The following is a 16494-nucleotide window of genomic DNA, read 5'->3' on the forward strand; positions in this document are numbered from 1 at the left end:
AAAGCACCCCCACACCCCCACACCTCCTCCTCAATGCTTCACAGTGGGAAACACACATGCAGAGATCATCCGTTCACCTACTCAGCGTCTCACAAAGACATGGCGGTTGGAACCAAAAATCTCAAATTTGGACTCATCAGACCAAAGGACAGATTTCCACAAGTCTAATGTCCATTGCTCATGTTTCTTGGCCCAAGCAAGTCTCTTCTTGTTATTGGTTTCCTTTCGTAGTGGTTTCTTTGCAGCAATTCGACCATGAAGGCCTGATTCACGCAGTCTCCTCTGAACAGTTGATGTTGAGATGTGTCTGTTACTTCAACTCTGTGAAGCATTTATTTGGGCTGTAACCTGAGGTGCAGTTAACTCTAATGAACTTATCCACTGCAGCAGAGGTAGCTCTGGGTCTTCCTTTCCTGTGGCGGTCCTCATGAGAGCTAGTTTCATCGTAGCACTTGATGGTATTTGCGACTGCACTTCAAGAAACCTTCATGTCTTAAAGTAATGACGGACTGCTTATTTGAGCTGTTCTTGCCATAATATGGACTTGGTCTTTTACCAAATAGGGCTATCTTCTGTATACCACCCCTACCTTGTCACAACACAACTGATTGGCTCAAACGCATTAAGGAGGAAAGAAATTCCACAAATTAACTTTTAACAAGGCACACCTGTTAATTTAAATGCATTCCAGGTGACTACCTCATGAAGCTGGTTGAGAGAATGCCAAGAGTGTGCAAAGATGTCATCAAGGCAAAGGGTGGCTACTTTGAAGAAACTCAAATATAAAATATATTTTGATTTGTTTAACACTTTTTTGGTTACTACATGATTCCATATGTGTTATTTCATAGTTTGATGTCTTCACTATTATTCTACAATGTAGAAAATAGTAAAAATAAAGAAAAACCCTGGAATGAGTAGGTGTGTCCAAACTGATACTGTATCTCCCAGGAGCCATCTGACCCTAGTGTAGGCTACATAGTGTGATGCACAGAGAATGGCAAAGGCGTGAATGACTAATTGACAAAAAAACACTGTGGGAATTGTTCATGATGTATGTCTTCATGAACCAGGACATGACATTAAATCATTAAACAAGGGCCTAATTTATATGCATTAGCTATAAAAGTAATGCATTTACTTCTAAAGATTAGTGTAAATACTGTTTTACCTTTTATGATTATGTAACCTCTTGAAAATGACAGCTGCAAACTTTGTACTGGTGTCTTATCTTATATACACTGTATAATCCTTTATAGAGTAGAGTTAGACCAGACTGGGTCGTTCACTGTCCCTTACTTTAACAGTGCTTTAAGAGAGGCCCCAGTGCCTAGTTTAGATATGTACTATGGCCATTCGTGTCGCTTCCGACTTCTGAGTAAATGTCCGATATCTAAAATGGGTGAACATAAAAACAAATCAGCATGAAGCAAACCTGCTGATGGGTAATGGGGAAAACAAACTAAACAAATAGAAAGACCATCATTATTGGAGAACATTTTAAGAACTATAGACACTAAAATAAAAGCTTTTTTTTCAGTATAGAAATGTAGATGGATTCCACAAATACACATAAACAGTGAATACACGCACAAGTACATACACACGAATGCACACGCACGCACACACACATACACACATACACACACACACACACACACACACACACACACACACACACACACACACACACACACACACACACACACTAACAAACCCAGCAAAAGGCAGCCTTATTTTTGCTTTTCCACAGCTACTTTACTTTGCCTTGAAATGTTTTCCTTTCAAAGCAGCAGTGGCAGCGGCAGCAGCATGTCAGCGCGTTTGACAGCTGAGAGGACGATATGTTTACACCGCTGCCTCCCTCTAGGTCAGTAATCTGCTGGAAGAAAGTCCAAAATACTCCCTGGAAGTAGCAGTCAGTGTCAACCTAACATAGCAGGTGTAAAAGAATACGCCTGAGCGGAGTCCCCACATCCGTTTTTCAGCTGAAAATATATATATTTGAATTAGTTGTATCCCTGAAAACCGGATACATCCGGTTGTTGGCAACTCCACTAAGGGTGGTGTCAGCCAAGAAACAAACCCAACACACTGACTACACATAGAATACGTTTGTCTTTAAAACATAATGATGGTGAGAAATGGTTCCCCTTTGGGGATGACTGGGGATTTCTGTGATTGTTGATTGATGCATTCTGTTGCTTTATTGGACAAATGAGCAATACATTCTCCATGTTCTATATGTATATTTTATACAGCCATCAGTCATACTTAAAAAGAGGACTCTGAGATGTTAAAAAAAACTACGAAGCAGTCAGCCCGCCCACTTTCTTTGGAAAATCATTCATTTAAAAGTTCAAAAGATGTAACAATCCCAGATTTTTTTTTGGTAGAGAAAGGAGAGCAGGATCCTCTGTCTATGGCTGTCAGTGTTTCTTAATGTTATGTCTATCAATGCTATGTTTCTTCTCCTATGAGCTCATCACAACATGGCCAAAAGAAAACAGTGATGATTTAAAAATGCCAGGAGAATAGTTCTGGGGTTTCATATATGATGGATGAGGCATGGCACAAGATAAAGAGAGGAAAGACAGATTTTCTGTTCAGTGGATTACAGAGGGTCATTCAAGACTGTTCTACCCTCACTGCATCCCAAATAGCACAATTTTCCCTATATAGTGCACTACCTTTGACCAGAGCGGGCCCTAGGTCAAAAGCAGTGTACTATATAGGGAATAGGGTGCCATTTTGGACGTAACCCCTCTCTGTATAAGCTTCAGTGCTGGGACGCCAGCTCCCTGTTTCCACCATCCGTCACACTGGAAAGCAGTTCTAAAACGACAGGCTTCGCCACATGAAATTTCGGCACACTCCATCAAGTCCCTCTCTTCACCACCAGAACAATTTGTCTGCTATGTTTAGAGAAGTTGCCTCTAATTTCCACAGAGAAGTCCAGTGAGTGTGAAACCCAAGGGGGTTTGAACCTCAGTACCATACTTAGACAGGCTGGCAGTGAGTAGTCAGTCACACACACAGCCAACCAACCAACTCACCTGTTACACCAGTCTCAGTCCTGTCACATTTTTCATGTACAATCACTCATTTATCATTCACACACAGACAGACCTCAGAAAACTGTGTACAACATAGACAAACCATGCAGAAAGACTCCCTAGGGTCCAGTTCTCATCACACTGCCTGGTTTATTGATGATTGGATTTGGAGTGAGTGGGAGACTTTCTCCCGTCAAGTGGAAGGAAGCCATGCGTCTTGTCATGCCCTTGATTAACAATTTAGTTGCTTTACAAGTTATTCCAGAGTACTTCTAGGAAGCCATATATACTGTAGTATACAGTGGAGGGCCTGCAACTTTGCCAGTGGGGGGGGCATTGGGCCAGATAGGCCATTGAAGTGTTGCTAACTGGGTAAAAAAACACTTATTCAGTCCATACATTGGCATGTTTACGCACTACAGTCTTTCTTGTTCCTGTTTACTTTCTCTGTGTATAATATTGATGTAAATGAAAGATAAGTAGCATCGAAGAACCGTGTTTTGTTCTTTTGGGATTTCTCAGTTTCGTCATATTTGTATAAATGCAGTAATACAGCAAAGCATGTCTCAGTGAATACATTTAATTGGTTGCTCATGCTCTAATGTGGATTTAATAACATGCAATAAGGCACGGCCCAGAAACGGCAAACAAAACCAAACAAACATGCAGCGATGACATGCACACATGCCGAAGAGGACAGCGAGGACTATGCGAATCCTGGTTATGTTCTTCTTCTTCTATTTCATACAAATTGGGATAGGGTGTGAAAATCCAAATTGGTGTCGAAAAGGCTGCATTGCTCAAAAGCACTGTTTTGATGGGAGCTTTTTCGCAATGGCCCTAACATTAAATATGACAGATCATTTTCCTTGCAGACCGTTTATAAAATCCTGTAAATGCAAATATGTTGTTGTGCAACAATACATTGCACTTACCTTGAGCAAGGCACTTAACCCTAATTGCTCCTGTAAGGCGCTCTGGATAAGGGCATCTGCTAAATTACTTAAAATGTACATGTTAATAGACATATGTTTTGTTGAAATGCACATACTAGTCTTTGTGGCAGATACGAAATCAACCTGTGTAGACAGCTAAACCACTCACATTCGGCTTTTCAAATATATTTTGAATAAGCAAAGCTCCATCTTCCTGACATATATAAAAATACAAATAAATACAAATATACAACTTGACCTGTATCATAACTTAGTTACACATAGAGTCAGTTGAACATGTTGTCTTTTGAGACTTTGCACAGTATTAGTGGTGCAAGCTCTTCAAGTAGACAAAAACAAATCTGTCCATTCGTGAAGTGCCTTTGTTCAGTGTAGATGGACAAATCAGTATGATAGAAAATGTGGACAACATTAATTGCATGGACAGTGTCAAGTACACAGACTGAACAAAACGGTTTCAGGTCAACAAAATGCTTCATAAGAATATAATGAAACATTCATTCATGCATTCATAAAACATCAAATTAAGAGCATTCCATATTTTTGCTAACATTGAAATGCCCTTGAGCATACCTAGCTCATCATGACAGATAACCATTCCCCAAGACATGTCGGTCAAATCAGGAGTGTCACTGTGTCACACCTACTCCCACTCCCCCGCTCCAGCGCTTGACGTCGCCGGTCTACTAACCATCAGTCCTGACACCCATCATTACGCACACCTGGACCTCGTCATCACCTTGATTACTCTCCTTTTATTTATCCCTCAGTAGCCTCAGTCATCAGGCAGTATTGGTTTTGGTAATGTTCAGTACGCTTCTCCTGTTTTGTTAATCTGCCTTATTCTTATCATTAAACTTACCTTCTGCACCTGCTTCCTGACTCCCAGTTACACACTGACTAGATATTTGGTGTTATCTAGGTCTTTAATTAAAAACCCTGCAGCCGTCAATAATTTGCACTTTGTTCCTCAGGATTCCATCAATTTAAGATGCTTCCCAAGTCAGAGGTTTTTTGTTTTTTTACCTCCCAGAGTTGGCCCACGGATTCAATAATAAGGGAAATTGCATCGACTACCCACTTTGAGGAGTGGAAAGCATCCCTAATATCAGATAATTCAAATCAATATTACATATGCTACACCTTGGAACAGGCTTTAAGCGATATCGACACACGTGCACTGTAGCACAGGAGGGCCAGAGCTCAAGAGTGCATTATTCACCAGAACACTATTAAGATTAATTCATTTATCATTTATCTTCCTATCCACGCAAACACATATAGCTAACGTGACTCAAGCATGTCTGTTTATTAACTCTGTCGTCTTTGACACACGCATGACTTGGTACTACCACAGCTGAGCTTTGGGTTCATTGTGAGGTCATGTCACGTTAATATAGTGATATACCGTGCTAAAATACAGTTGGATTATACTGTAACACCGATGGTCACGACAAAACCACTAAATTCTTGCATTGTAACCTAGGATGCTGCTGAGGGTACTTATTGTTTAATACAGAGAATGTCCTTGTAATACAGCCAATGCCCTCATAATACAATTGATACACAAACAACATGGGTGATTCACACAGAGTAATAAATAATCTAAGCTTGCTTTGATTGATTTTGCACATCTCTCTTAATTCAGCCTAATGGTCTGCAAATTAGGAACAGTGGCTTCACCTGGCTAGTCAGCCATAGTGACCTAATCATCAAATAGAATGTGTGTTATTGTTTTTGGAATATCTTCTTGATGGCATGAAGCCAATAAATTGTGTTTTGGATGGAGCTGTAACTCCAGGATTGCACACCAACTCAGTGGCCTTCTGGTTACTGTACACCCTGAGATTAGGAGGTTGTGGGTTTGATCCCCGGTTGAGTCATACCAAAGACTCTTAAAATGGGGTCAGATGCCTCTCTTCTTGGCACTCAGCATTAAGGAGATGGATTTGGGATAAGGCCCTGCGATAGACTAGTGTCCTGTCCAGGGGGTGTACTCTCTGCTGCCAGATGGGCTGTTCTGGCTCGAACAAGGTTACCTTTATCCTCCAGGATTGCACAGTGCACATATGCCTCATCATTATTGATACAGCACAAGGCCATTGGTTATTGATTCAAGGCATGATGGGTGGGTTGGGTGGGTTGGGGGACTGATCGTGCATTCAACAGGTTACGATGTCCAAACAAAGCAATGACCAAATTATTGAAAACATGAAACACATCGACAAACAAACACGTACAAGCACGCACGGAAATCACAGATTTACCATAACAGAGTAACAAAGGGTAGACTCACAGATAGAAAACTTGTTGCTGTTGTCTTTTCCTGGGAATAATTTTACTCCTCTAGATTTAAAGTCTACAGACCTTTTCACTAGTTAAAGGGAAAACAAAAACATGAAATCAGGTGAAACAGGTTCCAAATAAACCGATCAGCATTGAAAACCAAGAAACCCATCCTCCAAGCTTATGAAGAAGAGCTCAAATCATAGCAGCAGCAGGTAACAACAAAGAAGAAGGTGCAGAAATAAAATAGCCAAGCTAAAAGGAAGAGAAAAAAAGAAGAGGAGAAGAAGAAAGATATTAATATCTAAGTAGCCTACAGGGCTTCTGTTCATTTGTCAGCCTTGAAATGATTGGGGGGGTTTGTAGGACGGCAGACCAGAGTAGAGTAGAGCAGCCAATATGGATCAGCCTTTAGCCACAATCCTCAGAGGATTCTTTAGGGCAGAGGAGGCTGTCAAGGTTTTCTTTGCAACAGAATGGCCGATTTGTTACGCCGCAGAATGACACGTTGGGACATGACAGTGCAGACGTCCACTCACATACACACACGTACATACACACACTGCCCCTGAGCAAAATATGGATTTTCAGGTGTTGTTCTGGAGGTTTTCATCACTATTTCATCTAAATTTAGACCATAATATCTCAGTTGAACAGAAGCCCTGTGAGGAATGACGAGCGTAATAATAATAATAATAATAATAATAATAATAATAATAATAATAATAATAATAATAACAACGTGATCACATTCAACATGTGTGTAAAAACATCATGATAAATGTTTTATTTTCTGTTTTCCAAATCAATATGCGTTCAAAAACCCAAAACATCAATCATTACATATTTAACACTTTTGTTAAAAAGTACCCATGGATTCACTGTCAGATATAACATGGGATGATGAAGGATTATATTAGGATATGGAAAAAAGGTGGGAAAAGAAGCATGTAGCATTGTGTAAGGCTGTGGAGGTGCTCCCTCTCTCTTCCTCTCTCTCTCTCTCTCTCTCTCTCTCTCTCTCTCTCTCTCTCTCTCTCTCTCTCTCTCTCTCTCTCTCTCTCTCTCTCTCTCTCTCTCTCTCTCTCTCTCTCTCTCTCTCTCTCCCCCCTCTCTCTCTCCCCCCTCTCCCCTTTCATGGTTCCGTAGTTCAGGGCAACCCTCACAGCCTCACACATTTAGCACAGAAGGGTACACTAGCACATTGACATTGGCTTCACTGATTCAGCTTGTCCTTAAAAAATATGACAATCTTATTTTTTATTTTTTTTGAGCTTAGTCATTCTTAACATCTTGATCCAAATATGAAGTCTGGGGTGAAACTCATTATGATCTGTTCATTCCTGTTTCACTGAATGACAGAATGAGAGGCGCAACGGTTTTTGACAACTGCCAGTTGTCCTCCAAGATATTGACATAGATAGGCTGAGATAGAAAAGGTTTGCCCACCCTTACACGCAGGCTAGCATTTTTCATCATGAATCTTGTTCTGGAGGCTCTGAGTGACTAGCTGGCACAGCCACAAAGTCATAAAAGTCATTAAACCTAACCCTAATCTTAACCCTAACCTTAACCACACTGCTAACCCCAATGCCTAACCCTAACATTAAATTAAGACCAAAAAGCTCATTTTTACAACATACCCATTTTGACTTTGCAGCTGGCCAACCTAGCGGAAATCGCTCAGTTCTGCCTCAAGGACAAGAATCATCCCAATAAAGTCAACCTGCCCCTTACACTGGGAAAGATTGCATTAAAATCATCATCTTAGAGTTTCAGACATCAAAGGTTGTGTAATTCCGATTATGAGCAGACCAACTTGTGAGGAAAAAGTGTTCAACGCCTAGTTTTTATTTAAATTTCAACGTGAAATAAACCGTCTCCATGTCATTGGATTTAGGTAAAAAGTTGGGTGAAAAAAATAGGAAATGCCTTTACGTTGGTGACTTTTTGCAATTCCAATCAGTTTTCCATGTTGATTCAACATTATCACACAGATTTATATTTTTTTATGACGTGGAAACAATGTTGATTTAACCAGTTTTTGTTCAATGGGCAGCTACTGTACAGTATGCTTCAAAGCTTCGCAGGCCTGTGGTTTCCTGCTACTATTTGCTTAGATGTTACATTCTCACTTGAAACTCTTCAAAAGTCCAAAGTCCCCAAAAGTACCTCATGTCAGATACAGTGTGTACAGCTGAGAATAACAGAAAATCATTCAAGCTGGTATTATCACATATTCAGTTAGAGTGGACAGTACCTCTTCCGTACAAGCAGTGCCCAACATGAATAATGGCACAGATGATGAACTCTTTTAATAATGACATGTAATCGACTTGCTTAATTATAGTTAATCTGTGAGGGATCTGCCTCTTAATTTACGGGTGACACTTCGATGGTCACCGATGAGCACCACTTGAGCAGCATCATTTGCCATGCCTTAATGTCCTTTCTTGGGATATGCTTAATTTGCTTTGCGATAAATCAGCCGATGAGTTTCTTTGTGCTGATACAGTATGTAAACTATGTAAGGCTGCGTTTACACAGTTAATCCAAATTCTGATATTTTTTCCACTAATTGGTCTTTTGACCAATCACGTCAGCTCTTTTCACATCATATCTTTTTCAGAACTGATCTGATTGGTCAAAAGACCAATTCAAACGCAGCCTTAAAGACCCAAGGCATTCCTCAGGCACTATGTATGATTGACAAATGGCACCTTCAGTCTGAGCTCTTATTAACCAAACCTGAATGTTTTATTACTCCCATTTTATAGCCCTCTGGTCAGCTTTCTTTCATGAATAAATAAAGCCCAAAATGATACATTGATTCCCATGCTGTGCCAGAAGAAGCTAAATTCTGTCATTCTAATTTAGCAAATAAAAATGCAGGCTGACTCCAAGACAATGGGTACCTATAATATCATAGAGCAGTGGTTCCCAACCTTTTTCGGTTACTGTACCACCAACAGATTTTTACTCTGCCCGTAGTACACTTGAAATACCCCCTCATGTGCATTTTACCAGTAGGCCTATGGTCTCATGAGTCTTCTCAAGTACCCCCTGTGGATAAGCCAAGTACCCCTAGGGGTCCTAGTACTCCTGGTTGGGAACCACTGTCATAGAGCATATATTTAATCAACCATGTGTTTGAGGAATCTATTTTCCACTTGTTTTGTGCTATTTTGACTATAGTGGGGATTTATGAGAATAGTAATCGTGGTCCTCTGTAGCTCAGCTGGTAGAGCACGGCGCTTGTAACGCCAAGGTAGTGGGTTCGATCCCCGGGACCACCCATACACAAAAATGTATGCACGCATGACTGTAAATCGCTTTGGATAAAAGCGTCTGCTAAATGGCATATTATTAATTAAAAACGATTTTAAGTTTTTGGAATCTTGCACTCTGTTCTATACTGTACTATAATCTTGCGGTCTGTACTACACTATAGCTGGGTGAGACAGAAATAAGTACAGAGAATTCTGCTGTAGCCTGGCAACATAGGATTCAATATCTCATTCTACCTTGCCTAAAGGCCACAGGTTAAAGGGCCAATAAAGCCACGTTAGTGTTGTAGGAACATAACTGAACTAGGGTAGTGAGAGGTGGGTTAAAAGAACATAATTGAACTAGGGTAGTGAGTGGAGGTAGTTTAATGGTGTAAGGGCTAGGTTAGGCCTTGAGGCAAAGCAAATGGTATTTACAATCTGTCCAGTCCAAACTTACAATGTCATTACATTGGTGTAGTCGTCTATAAAATACATCCTCTAGACACTGGACACACATTCCACCATGTCTAACTGGCTAGCTGTTAGAAAACCCTTCAATGTAAAAAGGTTACAGAAACAGGACTTAGAGTAAACTACAACTAGTATGGCAGAATTATCTGCCCATAAAATTGAGGAGAAAATGCTAGCACTTGGAGCATGGAGTTAAGTGGACAAAGCAAGTTCAAGTTGAAATTGGTGCCCTATAACAACTTAAAGATTTATCCTTCTCTTATACCCTCTAGCTTATGGGGGCAGTGATATGCTTTATATAGGAACTATAAAACCTTTTATAGAAAATGTATTGTTCAGATTTATTACTTCCAAGATTTGTGCAGAATTATGGTTATTTATGTAGTTTCAGTTCTGCTAACTTCAGCAATCTAGCAATTTCCCCATGCACATTGTAACTCAAATATCAAAACGAAATCTCCAGAGACACTACAAAAACTGTTGACATCGTTGATAACGTAATAAAAATGTGACCTGACAACATATTGCAAATTAAAGGCACAGTGCAGTCAAAAATTTGATTTTCCTGTGTTCTACATATATTTCCACACTATGAGGTTGGAATAATACTTTGAAATTGTGAAAATTATGATAATGCCCTTTTAGTGTAAAAGATGTTTGAAAAGACCGCCTGAAATAGCAGCCTGTTTTTGTGGGTAGGAGTTTTGGCCTTCCATGGTGACGCCACCATGCAGTTAATTATTTAATAGCGAAAAAGAACGAGAGTTCCAAACCTCTGCCAAAAACAGCTAATTTTCAGTTTTCCCCTCCCCACTCAGACAGTTTCCCCACCACTCCCAGACAGTCCTAGCAAAATTCTTGTTTGAGAAATTGCTCTTTGCTAAGAAGCTATTTTTGTTTCTTTTGGACCATTTTAATTTAAAACAATCTCAGTATGGTAAATAATTCTTACACAGAAAGGATTTGATATTGAGATAAAAATGTCTGCATTGGAACTTTAAGGTTTCATTCTGTATGACATACAATGTTTGGCTCAAGTGCTCTTTCATTTATATCATAGTAAATAAATAAAAACAATTGTGCATTCTCTGCTAAGCATCTGAGATGGGCACTCTAACTTACACTACATGGCCAAAGGTTTGTGGACACCCCTTCAAATGAGTGGATTTGGCTATTTCAGCCACACCCGTTGTAGACAGGTGTATCAAATCGAGCACACAGCCATGCAATCTCCATAGACAAACATTGGCAGTAGAATGGCCCGTACTGAAGAGCTCAGAGACTTTCAATTTGGTACCGTCATAGGATGCCACTTTTCCAACAAATCAGGTCTGGGGCTGTTTTTCATGGTTCGGGCTAGGCCCCTTAGTTCCAGTGAAGGGAAATCTTAACGCTACAGCATACAATCACATTCTAGACGATTCTGTGCTTCCAACTTTGTGGCAACAGTTTGGGGAAGGCCTTTCCTGTTTCAGCATGACAATGTCCCTTTGCACAAAGCGAGGTCCATACCGAAATGGTTTGTCGAGATCAGTGTGGAAGAACTTGACTGGCCTGCATAGAGCCCTGACCTCAACCCCATCGAACACCTTTGGGATAAATTGGAATGCCGACTGCGAGCCAGGCCTAATCGCCCAACATCAGTGCCCGACCTCACTAATGCTCTTGTGGCTGAATGCAAGCAAGTCCCGCAGCAATGTTCCAACATCTAGTGGAAAGCCTTCCCCGAAGAGTGGATGCTGTTAAAGCAGCAAAGGGGGGACCAACTCCATATTAATGCTCATGATTGTGGAATGAGATGTTCGACAAGTACATGTACTTTTGGCCATGTAGTGTATCTTGAAAGCGATAGCCATTAGATATTTTGGGGGACTATTAGAGTGATACTTTTCCTAAATGTATTGTCCGAGAGGGCAGGGAAGTGGATATGCAATATTTGGGTGAAATTAAGACCTGATTGAAGACTGAATCATACAAAGAGTCCAAAGAGTTTAATTCTAGTGTGAATTCTGGGATTAAATACTATCATTGAGCCCCATCTGGACCTTAGTGGATAGCATGGCTCTTAGCTACATTTGGGTTTCCTAATTTCTACCCTTGCTTATTTTTTTGCAGACAGTAATCCGCTCCAGAATGTTTGGACACCCAAGGTCAGGATCATTTGAACTGAAGGGTCTCGGCCATGAAATGCCAAATGTAACACATATGCATCACAGTTTAAGACTCAGTGTCACTTCAGTCATACCTTTTATGTCACAATGTCACACCTGTAGTGTTATCAACAACTGAAAAACAAATGTGAGGACAATCTTTGAGATGACAACGTTCAACCCTAAATTGTATTCTTATCTCCTCAGCGCCAGTCCTGGGGCATCTTATCCCTCGTCCATCATGTCAAGGATAGATTACTGTAATTGTACTCTGTCTGGCTTGTCAGATTATTCACTGGGCTAGAATCAGGCTAAGAGGTATTTGCAGGGTTGTTTGTTATCAGGGTGGTGAAGGAAAAGACAATGTGATGATCATATTTCTTCTCCCTACTTAACCTGCTTCACTCAGTCAGCGAGTGGATCGGAGTGGGAGCGGCTTCGCTGCCTGTCACCCATAACCGTTGTGTGAACCGTCACTGATGACAGATTGGATAGACACTGTGCAGACCACCCTAACTGACAGTCCTCTGTGTCCAACAGGAGTAGGACAGACAGAGAAGACTGGATCGACACTCATCAATTCTGTAGTGGTACAATTCCATATTAGAGAAAAGTGTTCAATCTTGTTAGTGTTAAACGCATATGTGTTAAAATGTCAAATGTAAATGTATTTTACTAGTTCAATCTCAACACTACTACAGTAGATTAATAAACCACAAACATTTTGGTAATAATACATTAAGATGTGAAATAATGGTTCATTGTTATTGTTAATTATTGTTAACATATGTGCATCGGTTAATTGCAGAAACAGGTAAACCAAAGCTAGAAATATAATATAGTAAATCAAACAACAAAATAATTTGAGGTGTAAGACACCTCTTTCGTTTTGAGACAACAGCTCTGTTGCAGTTCAGTACATCAGCCAATGTCCATTCCAGGGTGTGACGATTGTCCTATGTCCTCAGTCACTTGATCTAAAGATACAGTTTAAAATCATTAACCCTGCAAACGGTTAATGATTTGAGAAACCCATCTATTAATTGTATCTATGTGGGGTTAGCACCTTTATTGAATTGTGTGTGTATGATAATACTGTATTCAGACCCCTTGACCGTTTCCACATTTTGTTACGTCGTACAGCCTTATTCTAAAATTGATTTAAATAATTAGTATTCCTCATCAATCTACACACAATACCCCATAATGACAAAGTGAAAAGAGGTTTTTTGAACTTTTTGCTAATGTATTAAATATAAAAACTGAAATACATTATTTACATAAGTATTCAGACCCTTCGCTATGAGACTCAAAATTGAGCTCAGGTGCATCTTGTTTCCATTGATCATCCTTGAGATGTTTTTACAACTTGATTGGAGTCAACCTGTGGTAAATTCAATTGATTGGAAAATATTTGGAAAGGCACACACCTGTCTATATAAGGTCCCACAGTTGACAGTGCATGTCAGAGCAAAAACCAAGCCATGAGGTCTAAGGAATTGTCCGTAGAGCTCCGAGACAGGATTGTTTCGAGGCATAGATCTGGGGAAGGGTACCAAAACATTTCTGCAGCATTGAAGGTCCCCAAGAACACAGTGGCCTTCATCATTCTTAAATGGAAGAAGTTTGGAACCACCAAGACTCTTCCTAGAGCTGGCCGCCCGGCCAAACTGAGCAATCGGGAGAGAAGGGCCTTGGTCAGGGAGGTGACCAAGAACCCGATGGTCACTCTGACAGAGCTCCAGAGCTCCTCTGTGGAGATGGCAGAACCTTCCAGAAGGACAACCATCTCTGCAGCACTCCACCAATCAGGCCTTTATGGTAGAGTGGCCAGACGGAAGCAACTCCTCAGTGACAGCCTGCTTGGAGTTTGCCAAAAGGCACCTAAAGGACTCTCAGACCATGAGAAACAAGATTCTCTGGTCTGATGAAACCAAGATTGAACTCTTTGGCCTGAATGCCAAGCGTCACATCTGGAGGAAACCTGGCACAATCCCTACGGTGAAGCATGGTGGTGGTAGCATCATGTTGTGGGATGTTTTTCAGAGGCAGGGACTGGGAAACTAGTCAGGATCGAGGGAAAGATGAACAGAGCAAAGTACAGAGAGATCCTTGATAAAAACCTGCTCCAGAGCGCTCAGGACCTCAGACTGGGGCAAAGGTTCCCCTTCCAACAGGACAATGACCCTAAGCACACAGCCAAGGCAACACAGGAGTGGCTTCGGGACAAGTCTCTGAATGTCCATGAGTGGCCCAGCCAGAGCCCGGACTTGAACCCGATCTAACATCTCTGGAGAGACCTGAAAATAGTTGTGCAGTGACACTCCCCATCCAACCTGACAGAGCTTGAGAGAATCTGCAGAGAAGAATGGGAGAAACTCCCAAAATACAGGTGTGCCAAGCTTGTAGCATCAAACCCAAGAAGACTCAAGGCTGTAATCGCTGCCAAAGGTGTTTCAACAAAGTACTGAGTAAAGGGTCTGAATACTTATGTTTTTGCTTTGTTATGATGAGGGGAAAAAAAACAATTTCATCAATTTTAGAATAAGGCTGTAATATAACAAAATGTGGAAAAATTCAAGGGGTCTGAATACTTTCCGATTTCACTGTGTTTGTTAACGGAATATGTGTATATTCTAATGTGTGCATTTGAAAGTTAATTGACATCATGATATGGCTGTCTCTCATTGGTCAGATGCATCATGGGAGCGCTATTTAAACTCATGTCTTTTCATTGTTTGGTAGACAGATACCAGTAACAGGTTGGCATGCTGCCGGATTGTCAGGCATTTTTTAAGCCTGGGGTTTTCTTTTGAGTACTCTAAACTAAGAGTTTATCCAGTTAAGTTTATTAGCACTATCTTTTTGTTCATCAGCCTGTTTGTTATTTTTGTTGTAAATATTTGTTCAGTCGCCTGCATTATTCCTCACTTCCAAATAAAAGCTTCACCCTGGGCAGAAAAAATGCTCTCATTGTCTTGCCTCCTCACTGTTAAAATCTAACTGCATGGGCTAACCTCACACACCTTTGGATGACCTTGTTCTCAAAGACACATTTTATGAGTGCTATGAGTTCAGATGAGAGCCATACTAAACCTAATGGCACCATTGAAATACATTTCTCTCCTGGGTGTATTTATGGTTAAAGTTAAAGCAAAGATCAGCATTATAAATGGTGAGCACACAGTGTGACATCATTCTCTGTGAGAATGACAATTTTGAAAGAGGTGCTGGCAACTGCCCTCATTTATAAAAATGTTGATGTTTGGGATGTTTTTTTAAGTAATTGGAATCACTGTAAACAAACAATTTATAGTTAAAGGCTCAGTACAGTCAAAAACGTGTCTTTCCTAGGTTTTATATATATTCCCACACTATGAGGTTGGAATAATACTGTGAAATTGTGGAAATGATGATAATGCCCTTTCAGTGTAAGAGCTGTTTGAAAAAAACACCAGACATTTCTGCCTGTTTTGGTGGGATGGAGTTTTGGCTTTCCTGGTGACATCATCAGAAGGTCAATTAGTTAATAGACCAATGAGAAAGAGAGTTCCAAACCTTTCTGCCAATAACAGATAGTTGTCAGTTTTCCCCAATCCCTGACAGTCCTAGCAAAATTCTTGCTTAAGAAATTGCTCTTTGATAAAACAATCACAGCAAGGTACCTAATTGTTACCCAGAAACTATGTGATATTGGATTTAAAACGGCTGCATTGGACCTTTCAGAACTTGAAATTAGAGATTGTGCCTTCAAAGTCTTGGCAAGTCTTAATAAATGTGTCTCAAGACCATTTAAAATTCCATCATATACTATCAATTACAGCTCCAGTGTTCAGGTATTAAGTGGCCCAGAAACTTTTCAATTCATCATTATATCTGTGAACTTGTGGGATTTCTCATGTCATCCTGTTAAGAGAGCCATTCAATACTAATTATAAACTGGGTGGTTCGAGCCCTGAATGCTGATTTGCTGAAAGGCATGGTATATCAGACAGTATACCACGGGTATGACAAAACATGTATTTTTAATGTTCGAATTATGTTGGTAACCAGTTTATAATAGCAATAAGGCCAAGGGCTGTATCCAGGCACTCCGCGTTTCGTCGTGCATAAGAACTGCCCTCAGCCCTGGTATATTGGTAATATACCACACCCCCTCTGGCCTTATTGCTTCATTAAACTGCCTTTGGCTGCTTAATTTGGAACCATACCGATGTGGAGCTAAAGTGATTGCATACTAAATGACAGATTTTATGGTATAATTTGTTTTTATAATTAAATCGTGGCACCTGACACACTGGTCTTG

General features: G+C 40.4%; 1 protein-coding gene across 1 annotated transcript in view; it reads right to left on the bottom strand.

Annotated features, from left to right (window-relative positions):
- The window catches only part of LOC121571845 (CUB and sushi domain-containing protein 3-like), a 558910-nt gene that overhangs the window by 338493 nt on the left and 203923 nt on the right, over positions 1–16494 (bottom strand). Inside the window, exon 7 of the mRNA XM_041883584.2 lies at positions 6309–6386. Within this exon, the coding sequence (XP_041739518.2) occupies positions 6309–6386 (78 nt within the window). The remainder of the gene's footprint in view (positions 1–6308; positions 6387–16494) is intronic.

The sequence above is a fragment of the Coregonus clupeaformis genome, chromosome 8 (assembly GCF_020615455.1).
Source record: "Coregonus clupeaformis isolate EN_2021a chromosome 8, ASM2061545v1, whole genome shotgun sequence".
In the NCBI taxonomy this organism is placed as follows: Eukaryota; Metazoa; Chordata; class Actinopteri; order Salmoniformes; family Salmonidae; genus Coregonus; species Coregonus clupeaformis.